This window comes from Gossypium hirsutum, chromosome A02 (genome assembly GCF_007990345.1).
Source record: "Gossypium hirsutum isolate 1008001.06 chromosome A02, Gossypium_hirsutum_v2.1, whole genome shotgun sequence".
In the NCBI taxonomy this organism is placed as follows: domain Eukaryota; kingdom Viridiplantae; phylum Streptophyta; class Magnoliopsida; order Malvales; family Malvaceae; genus Gossypium; species Gossypium hirsutum.
This window is the reverse complement of record NC_053425.1, coordinates 16,510,030-16,528,266: the sequence shown is the minus strand read 5'-3', so window position 1 is coordinate 16,528,266 and position 18,237 is coordinate 16,510,030. Positions and strand designations below refer to the sequence as shown.

Sequence of the window (18,237 nt, the reverse complement as noted above, 5' to 3'; positions counted from 1 at the left end):
TTTTTTGTGAATTTTCAAAAATTTTCCAAGGTGTAGGGCTCACACGCCTGTATGACCTTAGGACACACCCGTGCTACAGGCCGTGTTCGAACCTATGTAACTCTCTGACTTGTGCATACAGCCGGTCACACATCCGTGTGCTGCCATGTGGTTAATTAAATTCTTTGAAATTAGGTGCAGATTTCACATGGCCAAGACACACGCTCGTGTTCAGGCCGTGTAGCACACACGGCTGAGACACAAGCCTGTGTCTCTGCCCGTGTGCTCAATTCTGGGCATTCTATTTTCTCGAATTTAAGGTGCAGGAGACACACGGCCTAACCACACGCCTATATACCAGTCCGTGTGTCACACATGGTCTAGACACATGCCCGTGTGGACAAATGAAGCCATTTCTAAGTTCATTTCTCACCCAAAATCACGCCAATGACCTGTACTTAAACTCACATCCAAATACCAACCATTTCAAGTATTCAAATTAAGCAAACTGTGTCATTCAACATGGCATATCATTACATGCATACATGTTTATAATCTTACCTTGGTATATTCCATATGTTAGGCATAATTTGAACAACCATTTAACATATATGTAGCTATCATAGTATGACATTACACGTATATCAAAAACAACCATTACTAGCCATTTCAATGGCTAGATTACAAACCACATATTTAAGCTATCTATGGCCAAATTAGCCTATACATGCCATTATACCAAAATGATTTTACTATATATACCCAAAATAAGCTAGTGGACAGTGTGATGATGCTCCAATTGGTCTCCAACCTTCGCGAGCTTCTGAGCACTATAAAACAAGGAAAAATAAAATAGAGTAAGCATTACATGCTTAGTAAGTTCGTATAACATAAACTAAACTTACCAATCTCGTTTATTAAATCTAAGCATACAATATCATGTTTTCCATCCATTTACAAAATTGCCTAAACACATGCATTCATTCAAACATGTTAGTCACAAAATTTTCATATACATCAAGTGAACATAGATGAGCTCATCATGTAATATTCTTTCAAGACATTATCATTTCATCTCATAATTCCCTTATCATGCCAATAGTTTTTTCCATTGAATCATTGAAATTCCGATGGATACTCAAGTAGTACACTCAAAGTGTACAATTCAATAACCCGTCAATTCTTGTTCAAGAGTACCTATTACGGCATTTAATCAAAGAACACACTCTCAAGCCACATATCGTATTACAGGATTACCAGTCCAGGCTAAATCCTTTATGTAACGTATGCTCAGAAGAGCTCAATTAGGATTACCAGTCCCGGCTAAATCCTAATTGTAACATATACTCGAGAAGGATTATATTGGGATTACCTGTCCGGGCTAAATCCTTTCCATAACGAGGTCAATAGGATTACTCGTCCAAGCTAAATCCCATAAGCAACAAATGCAGGACTTCATTCATTTCGGGAAATCACATATATTCATCGGAATTCAATATTCAAATGAGACTTTACTCTTTTTCCAACATTTCCGAACATGTAATCATTTCACACATTTATAATATTCACATAAATAAAAATTATATTGCATACAATCATAACATTTAAGTTAACATATTTACATGCTCGATTAAGTTATAAGAACTTACCTCGATACTTGTTCGTGTAAATAATCTACTAATCCAAAACCTTTCCTTTTCCTCGATCTAACCTGAATTTTGTGTTGTCCGGATCCAATTAAGTCTGTTCAGCTGTTACCAGTTCGGTCTGAGTAAATGACAACTCGATCAATTCGTCTAGCCCCCGGTTGGGCCGTTGGCCGTTTCACATATTGGGCCTGTTTTAACAAGTTTTTGGGTTTTGGTCTCGGTTTTGGGCTCCCAAGCCCAATTTACGATCTCAGGTCCAATTTTCAAGTTCAATTACCCATTGGGCCAATTGTCTGCATAGAAAATTAATTTACAAAAAATTCATATTAATTTTAATCAATTTGATTAATCTAATTTTACATGATCAAAATTAATTTTCCCAAAAATCACTTAGATTTTCCAAATAAATTTTTTAAGAAAATTCTTTAATCAAATTCTCTAGATGAGCATTCTCACAACTGCCTAACTTATGATTTGACTTGTGTTTTTTTTTGTTCTAATGATCTAACAACTAATTTTTATTTTAGAGGGGTTTTGAAGGTTCACAAGGTTGCTTGATACAGTTAAAGATCCTCATTCTTTTTTTAACTCTAATGGTTAAGAAAACGCAAGAGAAATTTAATAAATATTGGGCTGTGTATTCTTTGATATTATTATGTGTTGCAATTCTAGATCCTTGTTATAAGTTAAATTATGTGTAGTATTGCTTTACTACAATTTATGGTACTCATGTTTCAGACTTTGTGCAAACCATTCTTAGCAATCTTAAACTCTTGTTTGATGAGTATGTTGTGAACTCCAAATTCATGTCTTCCTTTTTGGCCGGAAGTTCTAATGTTTCAGATAATGATCCCGTTGATTCTAGTTTGCATCAACTTAATGTTAGTAAGGCTGATTTGGGAGGAGATTATGATGAGAGTGATGATTATAAACGATACTTAAGTGCATCCAATACTAAGAGTGAAAAGTCACAATTGAGCATTTATTTGAAAGAACTAGAGCTTGAGTTGAATAGCCAAATAGATGTATTGGATTATTGGAGCAAAAGTTCAATTCGATATCATTAACTTTCATTATTGGCTCGTGGTATTTTAACAATTCCAATATCGATTGTACCTTCCAAGTCGACTTTTAGCATGGGGAAGAAAGTTCTCATTTGAAGAGTTTACTTAAACAAAAACGATTCAAGCCGTTGTTTGCTTTGATGACTAGATGCGAGCATTATTATTCTCGTTTTATTGTTATATTTTTATAACAATTTATCATTTTTATTATCTAACTATTTATTCTTATTTCATATTAAAAATTGATTGCAAGAATCTGAGAATGATGACGACGACGACGATTCTTCAATTCCTTTTTAGGTATATAATTTAGCTTACAATTTATAGCAATCTATGGCATAGTACTGAAGGTTCCAACACTTTGCTTCGACCCATGACCGAAGCACCGTCAACTCGTAACCTAAGTTGCATAACGACATTTTCCAATGTGATAGTGCACTACCCCTATAGCATAATGAAGGTGTGGGTCTCCGTACACCACCACTCAACCGAGGTGGATATTAAGTTTGCCCTCAGGTCAAACCTCCGGATCAATGCGACGTCCCCAAATCTCACCAACTGTAAGTATGGCATGATCTGCTCGTCCGGATCGTACTTAGGAAAATGAAATCGCAAGCTCAAAACCTGATACCCATCCTGTATGGTAAATTTTTTATAAAAATACGATAAATCAATTATCTATATAATTTAAACATAAAATTATATATTGAAGACTAAAATTGAAAGGTTAAGAAAACAAAAACATCACACTTATGCTATACCAACGTAGCTATTCTAAGTATTTTTTATTTAAGTTAAATTAAACAAGTAATAATATATTAATAATAGAATGAAGATTTGTCATAATATATTAATAATAACACGTATAAATCAAATGTGATTATTATGTCCTAATCATAGTTAAGCATTAAAATTAAAGGCAGCTATATAACTACAAAAAGTACATAAAAATAATAATAATATCCTAAAAAACTATAGGTTGTATGGGTAAATATAAAAAAAAAACTTATTTTTTATAAATACTAGGCATATTCAAACTCGAAAATTTATCTTACATACGAGAACTTTTATATAAAAAAATTTGGTTTTTTTTTATAAATACTAGGTAAATACTACAATTTCTAAAAAATAAAGGGATTTTAAAATAAAATTTCTCTTTTTTGGTGGAGCCAAATAAATTGGCATTTTCCTTTTTAAAAATTTAAATATATTAAGAAAACCTTTTTTTGTCTTTACCTATTAAAGAAAATATTAAATTATTAAAATTGGTTATACTTAAATTTTTTTAATATGTTCAAAATTTTAATATATTTAAATTTTTTTTAAGTTTTTTAAAATTTTAAATATATTAAAAAATCATTTTTCTCTTTTCCTATTAAAAAATATATTAAATATATTAACATTTTAAAATATATTTTTAAAAAATATATTGAATATATTAAAAATTTAAAATTGGTTATACTAACATTTTTTAATATATTTAATATTTTAAAAATATATTAAATATATAAAAATTTTAAGATTGATTATACTTAACATTTTTTAATATATTTAATTTTTTTAAGTTTTTAAAAATTTTAAATATATTAAGAAAATTGTTTTTGTCTTTACCTAATAAAAATATATATTAGGTACATAAATTCATGAATGTGTAGTAAAATTAAAAAATTAATATATAAATTTATAAATGTGTACTAAAATTAAAAAATTATAACTAACATGTAGAGATTAATTTCATGCAATAAAATAGTTAAAAAAGAATAATAATAACTAAATAGATATCAATTTCATGCAATCAAAATACGTTGAGCAAAGTAGTGCTTAGCACGAAAAAAAGAGAAACTAAAACGATTTTTTTATTTAATTCATAATTAATTTTACTGTTTCGTTGATCCTTGATGAAGTGTGATCTGTATTTACTCTAAAAGATATTTTGATATCTGCATAATATAAAAAACAAAAATACAATATAATTAATTATTATATTACAATAACTATAAAATATAAAAAAAATTCCAAGTAACTTACATTTTCTTTTTTCCTCTTTTCTTTGTTCCGAAAGAGGACCAAACCCCCCTTATATAACATTGATTTTTTTAATTAATATTTAACTTAATGACTGGTTACGTCACTGACATGATGTGACTAGTTATAATATATATTTTTAATTTTTAATTTAAATTTTTTCTTTTTAATATATATTTAAATAAATTTATTTTTTAACAAATAAATCTTTTTTTAACAAATAAATCTTTTTTTAATTAATTCAAATTTCACTTTTTAAATAAAATATTATTTTTAACTTTTAAATAGAATTTAAAAAATGGTTTGAATATCTTTAAAAATAATTTAAAAATCATAATTTAAAATATTATAAAAAAATTAAATAATATTTAAAATATTATAAAACTAATAATCAGGGATTTAAATTGCGGTCGCGGTCGCGTTTTCGGTCGCGTTGCGTTTGTCGCGGTCGCGGACATAACGGACGCTATTGCGGTCACTGCGGGTATCGCGGTCGTGAATTTTACATTACTTATTGTGTATTGCGGGTATAGCGGGTTTCGGCAGTAACGGTTTCGGACAGTGCCGTTACCGCTATATAACGGCCGCTATTTCGGTAACGGACCGCTATTTAAATCCCTGCTAATAATAAATTTGAAAGGTCATATAATTAAAATATTTAAATATTTTATATTATTAAAAATATATATTTAATATTTAAAAAATATATTTAAAATTTAAAAAATATTAAAAAATAATTTTTAAAATTTAGAAAAATAATTTCAAAAATATATATTTAAAATTTAAAATATATATTATAAAATATTTCAAATATACATTTCAAGTTTTTTAAAATCAATCAAAAAAATAAACAAAATAAATAAATAAATAAAGATAAAAGACAAAACATAAAAAAAAAGAAACGAAAGTAAAAAAAATAAAAAAAAAAGAAAAAGAAAAAAGTAACAGCAGGTTGGTGTCAGGGAATTTGGTGGCGCTAAATTAATTGGCTCCACCAGAAAATGGTAAATTTTTTAAGTCCTCCATATTTTCAAAAATTTCAATATTTCTCTGGAATTTATATAAGTGACGCCATTCTACATGGCTCCACCAAAAAATTAAATTTTTTTTCATAGATGCTGACGTGGCATGTTGGTGGCTCCAAATGATTTGGCTCCACCAACTTTTACTGTAGATTTTAAGTAATTTTCTTGTTTAATTAAAAAAATAGGTCATTTTGATAATTAATTAAATTTTTTAGATTATTTTTATAAAAAAGCCGAAGATATATTGTAAAATTTCCTTTGAATTTATTTCTTATTTTATCTAATTAGAGTATAATCTAATATATATTTAAATTAGATTTTATAGATAAATATATCTTTTAAAATTTTAATTATAGTGATAAGGATTGTTTCTAACAAGAATCTTAAAATTATAGAATATAATACATTTGATTAAAAAGAATTCTCTTAATATATATATATTAAACTATACTAAAGTTTCTCCTACTTTATGTATTTGGACTATTACATATTATTAGCTTTATTTTTAGTTAAAATTTTGATAAAAATGATCAAAGAAATCCAATAACTCCTCATTATATACTTCTGTAATGTAATCCTGCAAAATAACATCTAATTAATAAATAATAAAAAAATTTCAACACCTTCCATTCCTACAAAATGAAAACAACATCCAAACATATTATTGAAAATCAAGAATTCAAGTAATAGAGAATGACATTAACAATTTCACTTCCTATTCATTTTTAATTTATTCATTTTTACCCTTTTTTTTATATAATTGTAGGTTAATTTTTAAAAATAATTAATACTAGCCAATTGAGTCTTAACTCCACTGGTATGAATATTATTGCTAATGCGGGAGGACATGGGTTCGATTGCGTTGGGGTACATTATTTTCCTATTTATTTGGTTGGAGAGAGATTATAGATAATCCTAGGCATTATATTAAAAAAAGAGTAGATATTATAAGAACTTATAAAAGATAGCTTTATTTGTACATATTATAATAAATATAATATTTTTTTTGTTTAGAGTTTTAATATTTACCCGTTATAATATTTTAATGTAATAATTTGTATACATTATAATAAATTTTAATTGTATTGATGGGCGGGCTTGGGGCTGATAGGGGTTCGGCCCTTTTTAAAATGATTTTTTTTTTTCATTTAAGTCATTTATGATTTATAAAATTTTAAATTAATAATGATAAAATTGTATTTTGACCCTCTTAAAAATGATAAAATTTTGATTTAATCATCTAAAAGTTATAATGATATAAGCTTTTAAAATAACAAAATTACATTTTTACTATAATAAAAATTTATAATTTAATTCCGACTACCTAAAAAAAATTTCTGACTTCAACCTTGATTGTATTATCAAATATAATGTAACACGTTAAATATTGTGAATGATAATATATTAAATATAACTATTATTATAATCATTTATATATATATAAAATGCACATTAAATAACTATTATTAAATATTTTGTACCCATTTTTTAGTTTAGTTAAACATGATAAAAAATTAATCAAGATTTTTTTAATAAAAATTATAAAATTATTTTTTAAATCATTTAAATTAACCGTATTTTAATATATTAGATAAAAAATAGAAAAATAAGTGTAAATAATTGAGATATCATATATGTTATTATATTAAATATACATGATGCCATAATTAATAATTATCAATGAATTAATTCTTAATAATAATGGAAGAGAAAAAAATAAAAAAGGGAAAAAGTAAAAAATAATTATCGTAATCAATTTGCCCATAATAATGGCAAAACTTGATGATAAAAGAAGCACAAATCACGTGCTGACAACAAATCGTCAAATTCTTTTAAGAACCAATGTTATAATAATGTCAAAAAGGATTACAAATATTTAATCAATAGAAAATCAATTATCTCATAAGATTATGCGAATATCATATGTTTTTTAACCTAAGTTGATGATACAATATGTTGAAATATTTTGATTTTGATATTTAATACTGCATCGACAATGTTTTTAGGATTTTTAAAATAATATGATTTTTATAAGTTTATGAATTACACGAGGTAAAATTGAGAGTTTTTTACTCAAATAATATAAAAAATATATCAAAATGTTATGTTGCTAAAATTAAGTACCAAAATGGTACATTTAGATGCACCACCCTCGTTCTGGCACTAAACAATTAAAAAAAAATATTTTAGTAGTGGAGGGATAGGGATAGGTGACACTAGTTTTGCTTATATGATAGGCGGCACTGGTAGTGTGACAAATAAGAACATTATGATAAATTGATTTCTCCCTCTTGACCATTTTTCCTTACTAACACTTATGTGTTTGTGTTTTTTTTGTGTACGTATAATCCTAATAGATAGAAAAAAAATCAATTTATAATGATCAACTTTTAATTTAGTATGTCCATCAAATAACTAAATAAATAAATAGGATTTGGTTTCTATTAAAGTTAAAATTCTACCCCTTTAAATGGATTAATTGGGCCCAAAATAAAAATCTTATAATAAATTACAATGGTTTAATCTTATAAATTCCACTTGAAAATATTATCCATATACTGGGAAATGGCAGCTTGAACAGTTGAAGCTGGCATGGTCTTCCTTTCGCTGCTTTGCTATGAGATCAGTTACTCTATTGCATTCTCTTGATATATGCTCTACATGAACTTTCCATTGTCTTTGCAGCATTTCTCCAATATTTCGGAGTGTTGAGTAGGTCTGGCTATTTGCTGTCTCCATTCGTATTAGTTGGAACGCCTCTCTGCTATCTGATTCGCCATTTTTCCATGCAACCCCAAACCTGTCAAATGCTACAGGACGGTGTTTTCATAAATGCTACAGGAAGGTGGATCCGTCATTCTTCTATTATATCTTTATATATTTGTCAACAATTTGCCTCACCAGGGGCGAAGCCAGAAAAGTTTTTTAGGGGGGTCGGATGAAATTTTAATTTTTTATAGTTTATATCTTTATAATTTGTAAAGGATTAAATCAAATTTTTATAATTTAAGAGGGGCAAAGTGTAATTTTACCTTTACTAATTTAAAATTTTTAAAAGGTCTAAAATACAATTTTACATTTTAGGGGGGCCGGGGCCCATCCCAGCCCCCTTAGCTTCGCCCCTGTGCCTCACTTTGCTAGCAAGAGAAAACAAAAGTAATTACTTTTCTAAGTATCTTACTCCTCGCTTTTTATGACCATTTTTAAAGTAATTACATTTTTTAAAATCATAGACTAACTTTCAAACTCATTCATCTTACTTTTTTTCATTTGTATATTAATCAACTCTCGGTAATAGTAATTAATCTTTTTATCGTGGGTACTCTCCAATGAGATAAACAATTAGTTAGGAGAAGTACTCCATTCTCATGAATGGGGATCGAACTCCCAAACACATGATTAAGCGATGAAGTAAACAACCACTAATCTTATGATTAAAGAATTGATTTCTCACCCATAATTACAATACAAGTGAAGAACAATATAAATTAAAAGTTTAATACATAAAACTCAAGGCATCTATTCCATGGAAGAATGATTTTTCATGTTTCTTTTTTGTAGTACATTTTCTAAATTGAAACTTAAAATCTACATATATTTCTTAAACCTTATTATATTTTTTAGTTTAGACTCAAATTTTGGTGTTTAAAAACATTCATGTGTGAATTTTTAAGGTAATTTATACTCAATGTTACTATTACTGAATTATTAGTAAATTTACATTTTGGTTACTCTACTTCAAAAAGTTATAAAATAATCACTAAATTATTCGAAACTTTTCATTTAAGTCACTGGATTGTTAAAATTACTGTTATATGGCATTCTTTATTTGAACTGCCTGCACTAAAAAGAAAACTCTCATTCCCCTTCTTTTGAAATAATTTTGAATGTCATGAATTTACAAATAAAAAACCCAAACAACTTTATTCTCTGATCCCCTACACTAACCGCTAGGTTGACTTTAATCTAACATATGTTCTCCTATTCGTTGATGGGTACTGATCCACTGTACTGTTCATCAAATCATTGCTTGGAGCTCGCTAGTCGGGCATTAAAAAAAAACCTTAACAACTCAGTAATTTAAATAAAAACTTTTGAATAATCTAATGACTTAAATGTAAACTTTTGAATGGTTTAGTGATCATTTTGTAACTTTTTTAAGTGACCAAAACGTAAAACTTACTAAAAGTTTAGTGACGTTAGTGTAGTTTACCCTTCTTTTTTAAAAGGAAAAAGTGCTATCTGAATAACAAAATTTGACAAATGTTTATGTCGTAAAAAATAATAAAATTAAATATATAAATACATATAACATTTCTCACACCCTAAACGAGCTCGACTCTAAACTCGAGTTTACAAAATGATAAATAGCAAATAATTCACTTAAACCCGAAATTACAAAATAGCGCCTAAAAGGTGCACGACATATTTGATCCGTCAACACAAAATTGCTGAACGAAAAAGATAAAAGATCACATGGTGATCATATCGTTAATAACATGGAATCAAATTACAAGGTTGCGTCCTTCAACAAAACTCCTATAAAGAAGCCGAGCATCAATCAAATCTCATGCATTGTTGTTACTCTATTTTAGGTAAATCAACCATTCATTTTCTCACCAACTTATGTTCCAAGATCCATCGAAAAGTGTTTTCTGATGCTTCAACGATGACGGGGTCTGAAGTCATCGGATTTGGAGTTTCAAAAATGGTTCACCTTTCTTCCTTGGAACTTCATCTGAAAGAAGGTGTTCTTGCTTCTGCCGAGACTGGAAACATCAACGAGGGAACTCCGAATGAGAATCGAGGTTTTCTTTTTTCTTTCAGTTTTTGTTTTATATCAGATTATGCAGTTCTAATTATATGATTTAGGATTTGATTAGCTCAAAGGCTCTTGGAATCTCATTCAAAATGCATTGCTATATTTAGTACAAGTCCCACAGCACACCCGTGCAGACCCAAGAGAAGAATACATGAATTCGAGGACTTTCCACACCAGGGCCTGGATTCAAGCCCTTAGACCCAACATGCAATTAGAGTCGTAAGACGAACACTTCGGTGGCTGCCAGGAAATACCTGAGTCCAAAGCCCTGTGAACTGCTCATCTGTTTTTGCAGGGAGGAGTTTCACATGGGGGAGGGGGCACACCAAAGACCCAATCAAGAACACTTAAGTACTTGGAACGGAACACTTCCCTCTCCTGTGCGTAGCAGTGCATTATTATCGCTGTTGACAAGCTAAATATTACCACATCAGCTCTCTTCAGATTCATTGACTTGGGCAAATACCCAACATCTGCCATGCATGTAAACAAGCTCTCTATGGCTCGTGCAAGGCAGTAGAGTGATATCTCGATCCGCCTACTTTTCTTCTCAATTGCCAATGCCAGACCCGTTGGGAACTGCCCAATGAGACATGCTAAGTAAGGAACAATCAGAGAACACTGATAAAATGGTAAGAGTTATTTACCGTTCCCATTGCTACAATTGGTATGTCACATTTTCCCCAAAATCTATTCACCATGCAAGTCCACATCCTGTTTGGAAGTTACTGGTGTTAGCCCAATGACAAAGGTCTGTCTGTTTTAGACGAAGCACATCGTAACAACTCAAGTCACAAATAAATTTGATTCAGCAATACGCTACAAAGTCGACAGCATCATAAAGAAAATAAAACCTATCTAGTACATTCAATGTCATACACCAATGTTGAATCTCTAACTTGATACAGTTGATGTTCTATAAAATACAGACAAGACAGAGAGCAAGAAATTCTTGCTCTTTCCATTTAAGCATCTCACCAATCTTGTTTTGTATAATCACATTGTATTCTTTCCCATCTAGGTGACTCATTCAAGATAATATCATTCCCTCATTTCTATTGAATGCAGAACATCTTTCTAAACCAATGATTATTTTGCATTTATAATTTGACAATGAAGATGTTAGGCAAGCATATTATCCTATTCAAAGCTTGTTTTATCCTGCAAACATTAGACAAAACTAATGATTCTCCCTTGGTTTTTCTTTCAAGTATTTTGCAGGAAATTATGATAAGTAATTACTAGCAGCTTCGAAACCAACAATCCTGATGTCTCAACAATCAAACTGAGCATTGAAACAAAAGAAGACATTCAAAGTGTACCGCCATAATAGAAGCATAGAACCAATCATGAAGGAATGAAAATTTACTAGTCAAAAATGGCATGTGATTATGCATGTAAAAATGATTGCTCATCACTGACTAATATAATATAGTTGACCAGTATGAGATACCGATCTTTGTAAGAACAAGCAAAGTAACAAAGAAAGGAAAGGTTGAAGGCAGAATTTTGACCAACAATAACTATGTTTTAGTTACTTTAATGGAAACACCAAATCTAAATGACAGTTATATCAGGAAAACTTTAAAATGGGAGAAGCCTAAAATTGAAGTTGAAATACGTTAAGAACTACTGATCTTGGGGAACAAATAGACACCAATAACTATGTTTTAGTTACTCTAATGGAAACACCAAATCTAAATGACAGTTATATCAGGAAAACTTTAAAATGGGAGAAGCCTAAAATTGAAGTTGAAATACGTTAAGAACTACTGATCTTGGGGAACAAATAGACAATCTATGAAAACAATGCATGACATGATTGAACTAATATAATACACTAACCAAGCAGATGCAGTATAGGCAGATAAAAATAAGCTTGATCTGGTTGTACCAAGAAGACTCTTCCCTAATATTGTGTAAGGCCTGTATTAAAGTCAAGAACTATGTTAGACAATAATAATAACTTGGAGCGAGGGAGGACGGAAAGAAAGCAAAATACTAGCAGAAGTCTTATACTAGAAACGGATAAAAGAAGAACCTCTAGTGAGGATCTTTCTGATGCTCAAATCATGAGGTGCTTAGAACCTAATTAGATGTATAATTCGTTGTTAAACAAATCGCTATGAAGCAAAATTTTAACAAGCACACCAAAAATTATAGCAACCATATCATTTAACATGCTCAAATCTCATATCAAATTATAAAGTGGAACTTAGATACTGTGGTAACGGAGGCCCTGAAGTGGAGGGAATAATGTGAACCAACATTTAAAGTTAACGAACTTTTTAAAAAGAAAAATTATATTAATAATATAAGAAAAAAATGAAGCAGCCAAATGGTAAGAGAATATTGCACCAAATTTTGAGCTAACTACTTTTACCTTTTTAGGAGGCCTTGATGATGAACTATTAGTGTAGGAATCAAATAAACTGGAAGATATACCGGTAATGATCTTTTATATGCTTCACTAAAAAAAGTAAAAACATGTGAACTGCATGCTTGATTCCCGTGTATCATCTGCAAATAGCTCAAGGGTTTAAGCACAATTCCCAAAAGTAACAATATACTTTTGCAAAGAAAACTTCAAGCATTAGCAGCATGAGTACTTGAATTCAAAGTCTGTTGTGAACTTTCTAAAGTCATTTCGGTAATTTAAACAGAAATCACAGACAAAACAATTCCTGCAAGAGAATCTAGTTTGTTTCAGCAATCAAGCAAATTGCTTATGTGAGCACTCTGAGGATCTTATGACAATGAGAACAATTGCAAAAGAGATCTGCTCTCAAGGCTTTCGGAGACTGCAAGGATGATGAAGTGCAATACATAGTTTTTGGAATGGAGAACTCCGGATTATAACTACATGATTATTAAACTGTCAAAAATGCATTAACTATGTGCTTTTACATTTATGAGTCAACACATATTTCAAACAACAATAATAAATGATCAGGTTCTCAAATTCGTAGAAGTTGGAAGGCAGTGTCAGGCGGAAAAACAGACCAACTAAAGTCAAGGAGCAAAAAAAAATGCAAAGTTGCACATTCAAGTTCTATTGCTTATGTTTTCAAGTATTTTCATACTCTCTCCTAATTCCAATTTCGTACTTCCTTTTTGTAATTGCTAATAAAGCAGCATGAATGAGAGTTTTTGGCCCAAAAAATGAGCTTTATGAGATATAAAAGGAACAAAGAAATGAAAAGCTGAATGTCACTTCACATTACTTTTCTGAACCTAAACCTTAATACTTAGCTTTCTTCAATTCTTACAAATTATTCTTTTTAACAGGCATCTAACTTGATGTTCATAAAGACAAACTGTCAGGGATGGAAATTGAAGCACTAGCCTTTAATGATCTTACTCAAGATAAGGTCCTAAATAATTAAAGCACAACAGCGAAGCCTTGTTAATAACATGGATGCTACGTAGAGGGAAAATGATTTGTTATTAATGTTTTTGTTCCAAGGGAAGAAAGAAATGCAATTAAACAAGAGTGCATACTGCCAATAACCATATAGCCTATTGGTAGAGTGCTGTACACTTTGAACAAAGTATAGACATTATTGCTACTCGGCAGAACAACAGAAAAGGAGAAAGAAGGATCATACTGAACATGGGATTTTCATATTTGGATCTAATTTAACGTCTGCTCCTTTTGCCTTAAAAAAATTCTCTATTGCTTCCAAATTAGTGTATGGAAGGGCACTTGCATGCTCTTTAACGCCTTGCAGGATGACCTGATCCTTTCCAACATGTTTATTGAGAAATGACCTATACGAAGGGGGAAAACTCTCTGGCTTCAAAAGGTAAGAGGACCTGAAAACATAAATGCTTCCACTTAAAAGATTACACTTTCGAAAAATAATAAATGTACAGTCATCATCTTCTTAGGAAAATTACAGAAAAAAATTTCCCGAGATAGTGTTTTTGGATGCTATTACTTGTACAACTTGTAAAGCCACACAGTTCCATGCAGCCCCTTTTCAAATGATGCCCAAAAACATTTAATTAGCACTTACATTCATTCAAGCAAACATTTTCCCACTTTCTTTTCACATATTTACGCTCTGACCATCTTTTTTAGAGATAAGTATCTAAGTTCATGCTATGAAGCCTAAGATTCAATGAACTTTAAAAACTGGAGATGAAAAGACAAACATTTTCAATTTTGATTGCCAACTTTAACAGGTTGAATGATAAAAAAGGTGCAGAAAAATGAACAACAAAGTCCCTAGGCATGCTGATCAGACTTTCCAGTCATGAATCAATTCTAATATAGTCAGATAATTTTCAGAATGCCTCCAAAATTATACACTACAACACTTTTTTTTCTCTTAAATCTTCCAAACAGGATAGTTTAGAGATTGGTAACTTGATCCAGAAGACGGGAATCCCAGTAGACTTGGTCCTTTAGTCCATGTGGTAAATTCAATAATGACCGAGATTCATTAAGAAGAATTGCAATAAAGTTTAATTAATAGCAAAAAACTAAGCCAACAACCAAGACAACTTAACAAAAGGAACCTACAAAATTTGCGAAGAAGAGAGACACATAAGGAATATGTCACCATGCTTCCATGTAAGAGGTTTACAAAGCTTCCCAAATCGTTTACTCTTCATTCCGCAGCGCGAAGCCAATACGGCAGCTCGCATGAGTATGTATATGGCCAAACTCTTATGTTGTTTATTAGGTCCAGTAAGAAGCATGGAAGGACCTGCAACAAGTCCCGCTATTAACGCCCTCCACTTTGTAGTCCTGAAAAGAAATTCAATAATTCAAATAAATCAAACGCAAGTTAATAATAAGTTCCTTTGTTTGAATGAGGAAAATTAAGATTAAGAAGATCATTGCCTGTTATGTCGCCCAACAGCAACAATAATTTCATCTACAGAAACAAATGTACCCGCAAAAGTACCAAGGAAAAGACCGTATCTAATAGTCTCTTTCATCCCCACAACAATCGCTTCTTTATCAGAAAACGACTCATCTTTCCTACAATCATAATTATTGCCTTAGTAGTATATAACTATAAATAAAGCAAATGAAATTTGAAATCGTCAAATTTATTTGTATAACAATTAGTTACCTTAATTTTTTGCGCCGTAACCGTGCTATAATCGAGAAGAGAGCTAATCCACCTCTAAGGCCAGCCCCGATCGAGAAACCTTTAGCTGAGGCGACGATGAATCTCCGCAACTTCTCCGACTGCGTTAACGGAACCGTACCAATAGCAAGAGCAGAGGAAGAATTTGACGAAGGTTTTGATCCGGCGCAATGCGAGCAAGTCCGTCAACCGAACTTAAATGACCATAATCGGCGGAGTCATCGTTGAAACCACCATTCTCGAGGGACGAAGAGGAGCATCTGCAGGCGCATTTGACGGTTCCGTCAGCAGACGGTGACATGCTGATGATGTGGGGGGCGGAGATAACGAAGCTTCTTGGAAAAGCTAGAGGAAAAACTACGACTGATAAAAAATAATTGGGTGCCGGGCAAATTAGTGAAGAAGGAAACTTTTTAAAAACAATTACCAATTTAGCCGTTTTTTATATTATTTAGGAAAATTAGCTTTATAGAATATTTTTTAAAATTATTACATTTTCTACCCTTGGGTTTCAGATTCGAATCCCCTCCCTTATTTATTTGTTTTTTTAATGAACGTTGCTTGGAGTTTTTTTTTTAATTTATAATTAATGCTTTTAATTAATAAACATGTTATATTAAATTTATTTTTCAGTTTTTATTTATTTTTTATTTATATAGATAAAATAATAAATATGTAATTATATAATGAAAATAATTTTTTATATACGATTATATTAAATATATTTATTTTTAAAATACATCAACTAATTTTCTATATATTATTATATTAAATATATTTTATTTTTTAAAAACATCAATTAATTTTTTTGATATTTTTTTTATATATAATTTTTATGAAAAATATTTATTATTTTGAAATAATTATTTTTATAATATTAAAATTTACAATACTCAAGATATACGTGTAAAAAAAATATTTGACATATAAAAATTATATATAAATAAAAATATATCAAAAAAAGTAGTTGATGTTTAAAAATAAAATATATTTAACATAATAATATATATATATAATTATTTTATTATATAATTATATAATTTTCATTTTATCTATATAAATAAATTGTTAATTAAAATTAAAAATATATTTACTAACTAAAAGTTCAAAAATAAAAATTAAAAATTTAAAAAATAAAAAAATGCTTGAATTATTCAGTAGAAACATAATAAATAAATATGGGAGAAAATTCGAACTTGGGATGGAGGGTAGAAAATATAAGCATGTTAAAGGAAAATGTGTGTGATAAAAAAAACATTTTTTGAACTGTGGTTTTCGGAAGACGCGCTTTTTATCATTTAACTTGTGATTTTCAAAATCCTTAAATAATATAAAAACAGTCTAAATCAATAATTAATTTAAAAAGAACGTCCTGTTTTACTAATTTTGCCTTGGGAGCCGCCTCTTTGGTTGGAAATTGATTATGACAGGATTTGCAGTGCAATACGGTTCATTTACGGACACGTTTCATAATACTTACAATTCTGCAGTTGCTCTCACATTTTCCGCTCATCAAATTCCATAAAATTCATTCGTCATAAAAAAAGTTCCACTGAAGAAATCTCCGTTTACAAGTGGCAAAATTACTTATAGAACCCTGCTTCGTATACCGGAAATTAAATAACCCTTTTGCATAGATTTTAAGCTGATTCACAATAAATTTAAAAGAAAGTCTGTGTTGAAATGGTATCAAAGCTTTTGTCTTCTGTACTCTTACCCAACTACATTGACATGATACCATCCTCTGCTTTTAGGCCTATTATAGTGCGACCTACTAAAGCATGTATGCAGTCAGACATCTAATCAGTGGCTCCCACAAGTTTCACTTAGGTGATTTATAATTTATAAAATTTTAAATTAATAATAATATTATTATATTTTAATCTTTTAAAATTATAAAAATTTAATTAAAATTATAAAGATATAAATTATTAAAATATTAAAATTTTTATTATTATAAAAATATATAATTTAATTTTCAAAAAAATTTCTAATTCTGTCACTGTATCTAATACAGGGTCACTGGAACCACCAAATTTACCGTATTTATCATTAGACTTCTACCAACTGTTAGAATATTATCTTTAACAATTTTTATTTTTAGGTAAATTATATTAATTATTCTTAAATTTTGTTTAAAACTACGTTTCAGTCATTTAACTTTTAAAAGTTATATATTAGTCATTAGTGTTATTGAATGATTATAGTTTAGTTGTCTTTGTTAAGTTTTGTGGTACATTAATCCCAAAGATTATTAGCTAATTTTATCCCTAAACGATAGCTAAAATATCCTTTTAATATTTTTAAAATTTTTGTTAACAATAATTCTAAAAAATAAAAATAAAATATAGAAAATTATTAAAATTTTTAGAGAATTCCTATTTTCTTGCAATCTCAGCCGCTAATTTAAGTGTGTGGGGCCACTTTCACGTATTTCATTTCAATATTAAATTAGAGTGATGACAAGTGTTTAATATATAGTAAAATATACAAAATAAAATAAAATAAAATTTAAGGTACATGATAATTTTTAACTGCGTTAATTTTTATTTAAAAACATTAAAAATA

The 18,237-nt window shown here is 29.5% G+C and overlaps 1 protein-coding gene across 1 annotated transcript; it reads right to left on the bottom strand.

Annotated features, from left to right (window-relative positions):
- Positions 1 to 10,634: 10,634 nt before the first annotated feature.
- LOC107944593 (transmembrane protein 135 homolog) lies at positions 10,635 to 15,854 on the bottom strand (the record flags this gene model as incomplete). Its single annotated transcript, XM_041085490.1, has 8 exons — positions 10,635 to 11,143; positions 11,212 to 11,278; positions 12,410 to 12,490; positions 12,948 to 13,084; positions 14,173 to 14,380; positions 15,093 to 15,320; positions 15,417 to 15,557; positions 15,652 to 15,854. Coding segments are annotated over 8 exons (1,365 nt in total), but the record flags the coding sequence as incomplete, so codon positions are not given.
- Positions 15,855 to 18,237: the final 2,383 nt, after the last annotated feature.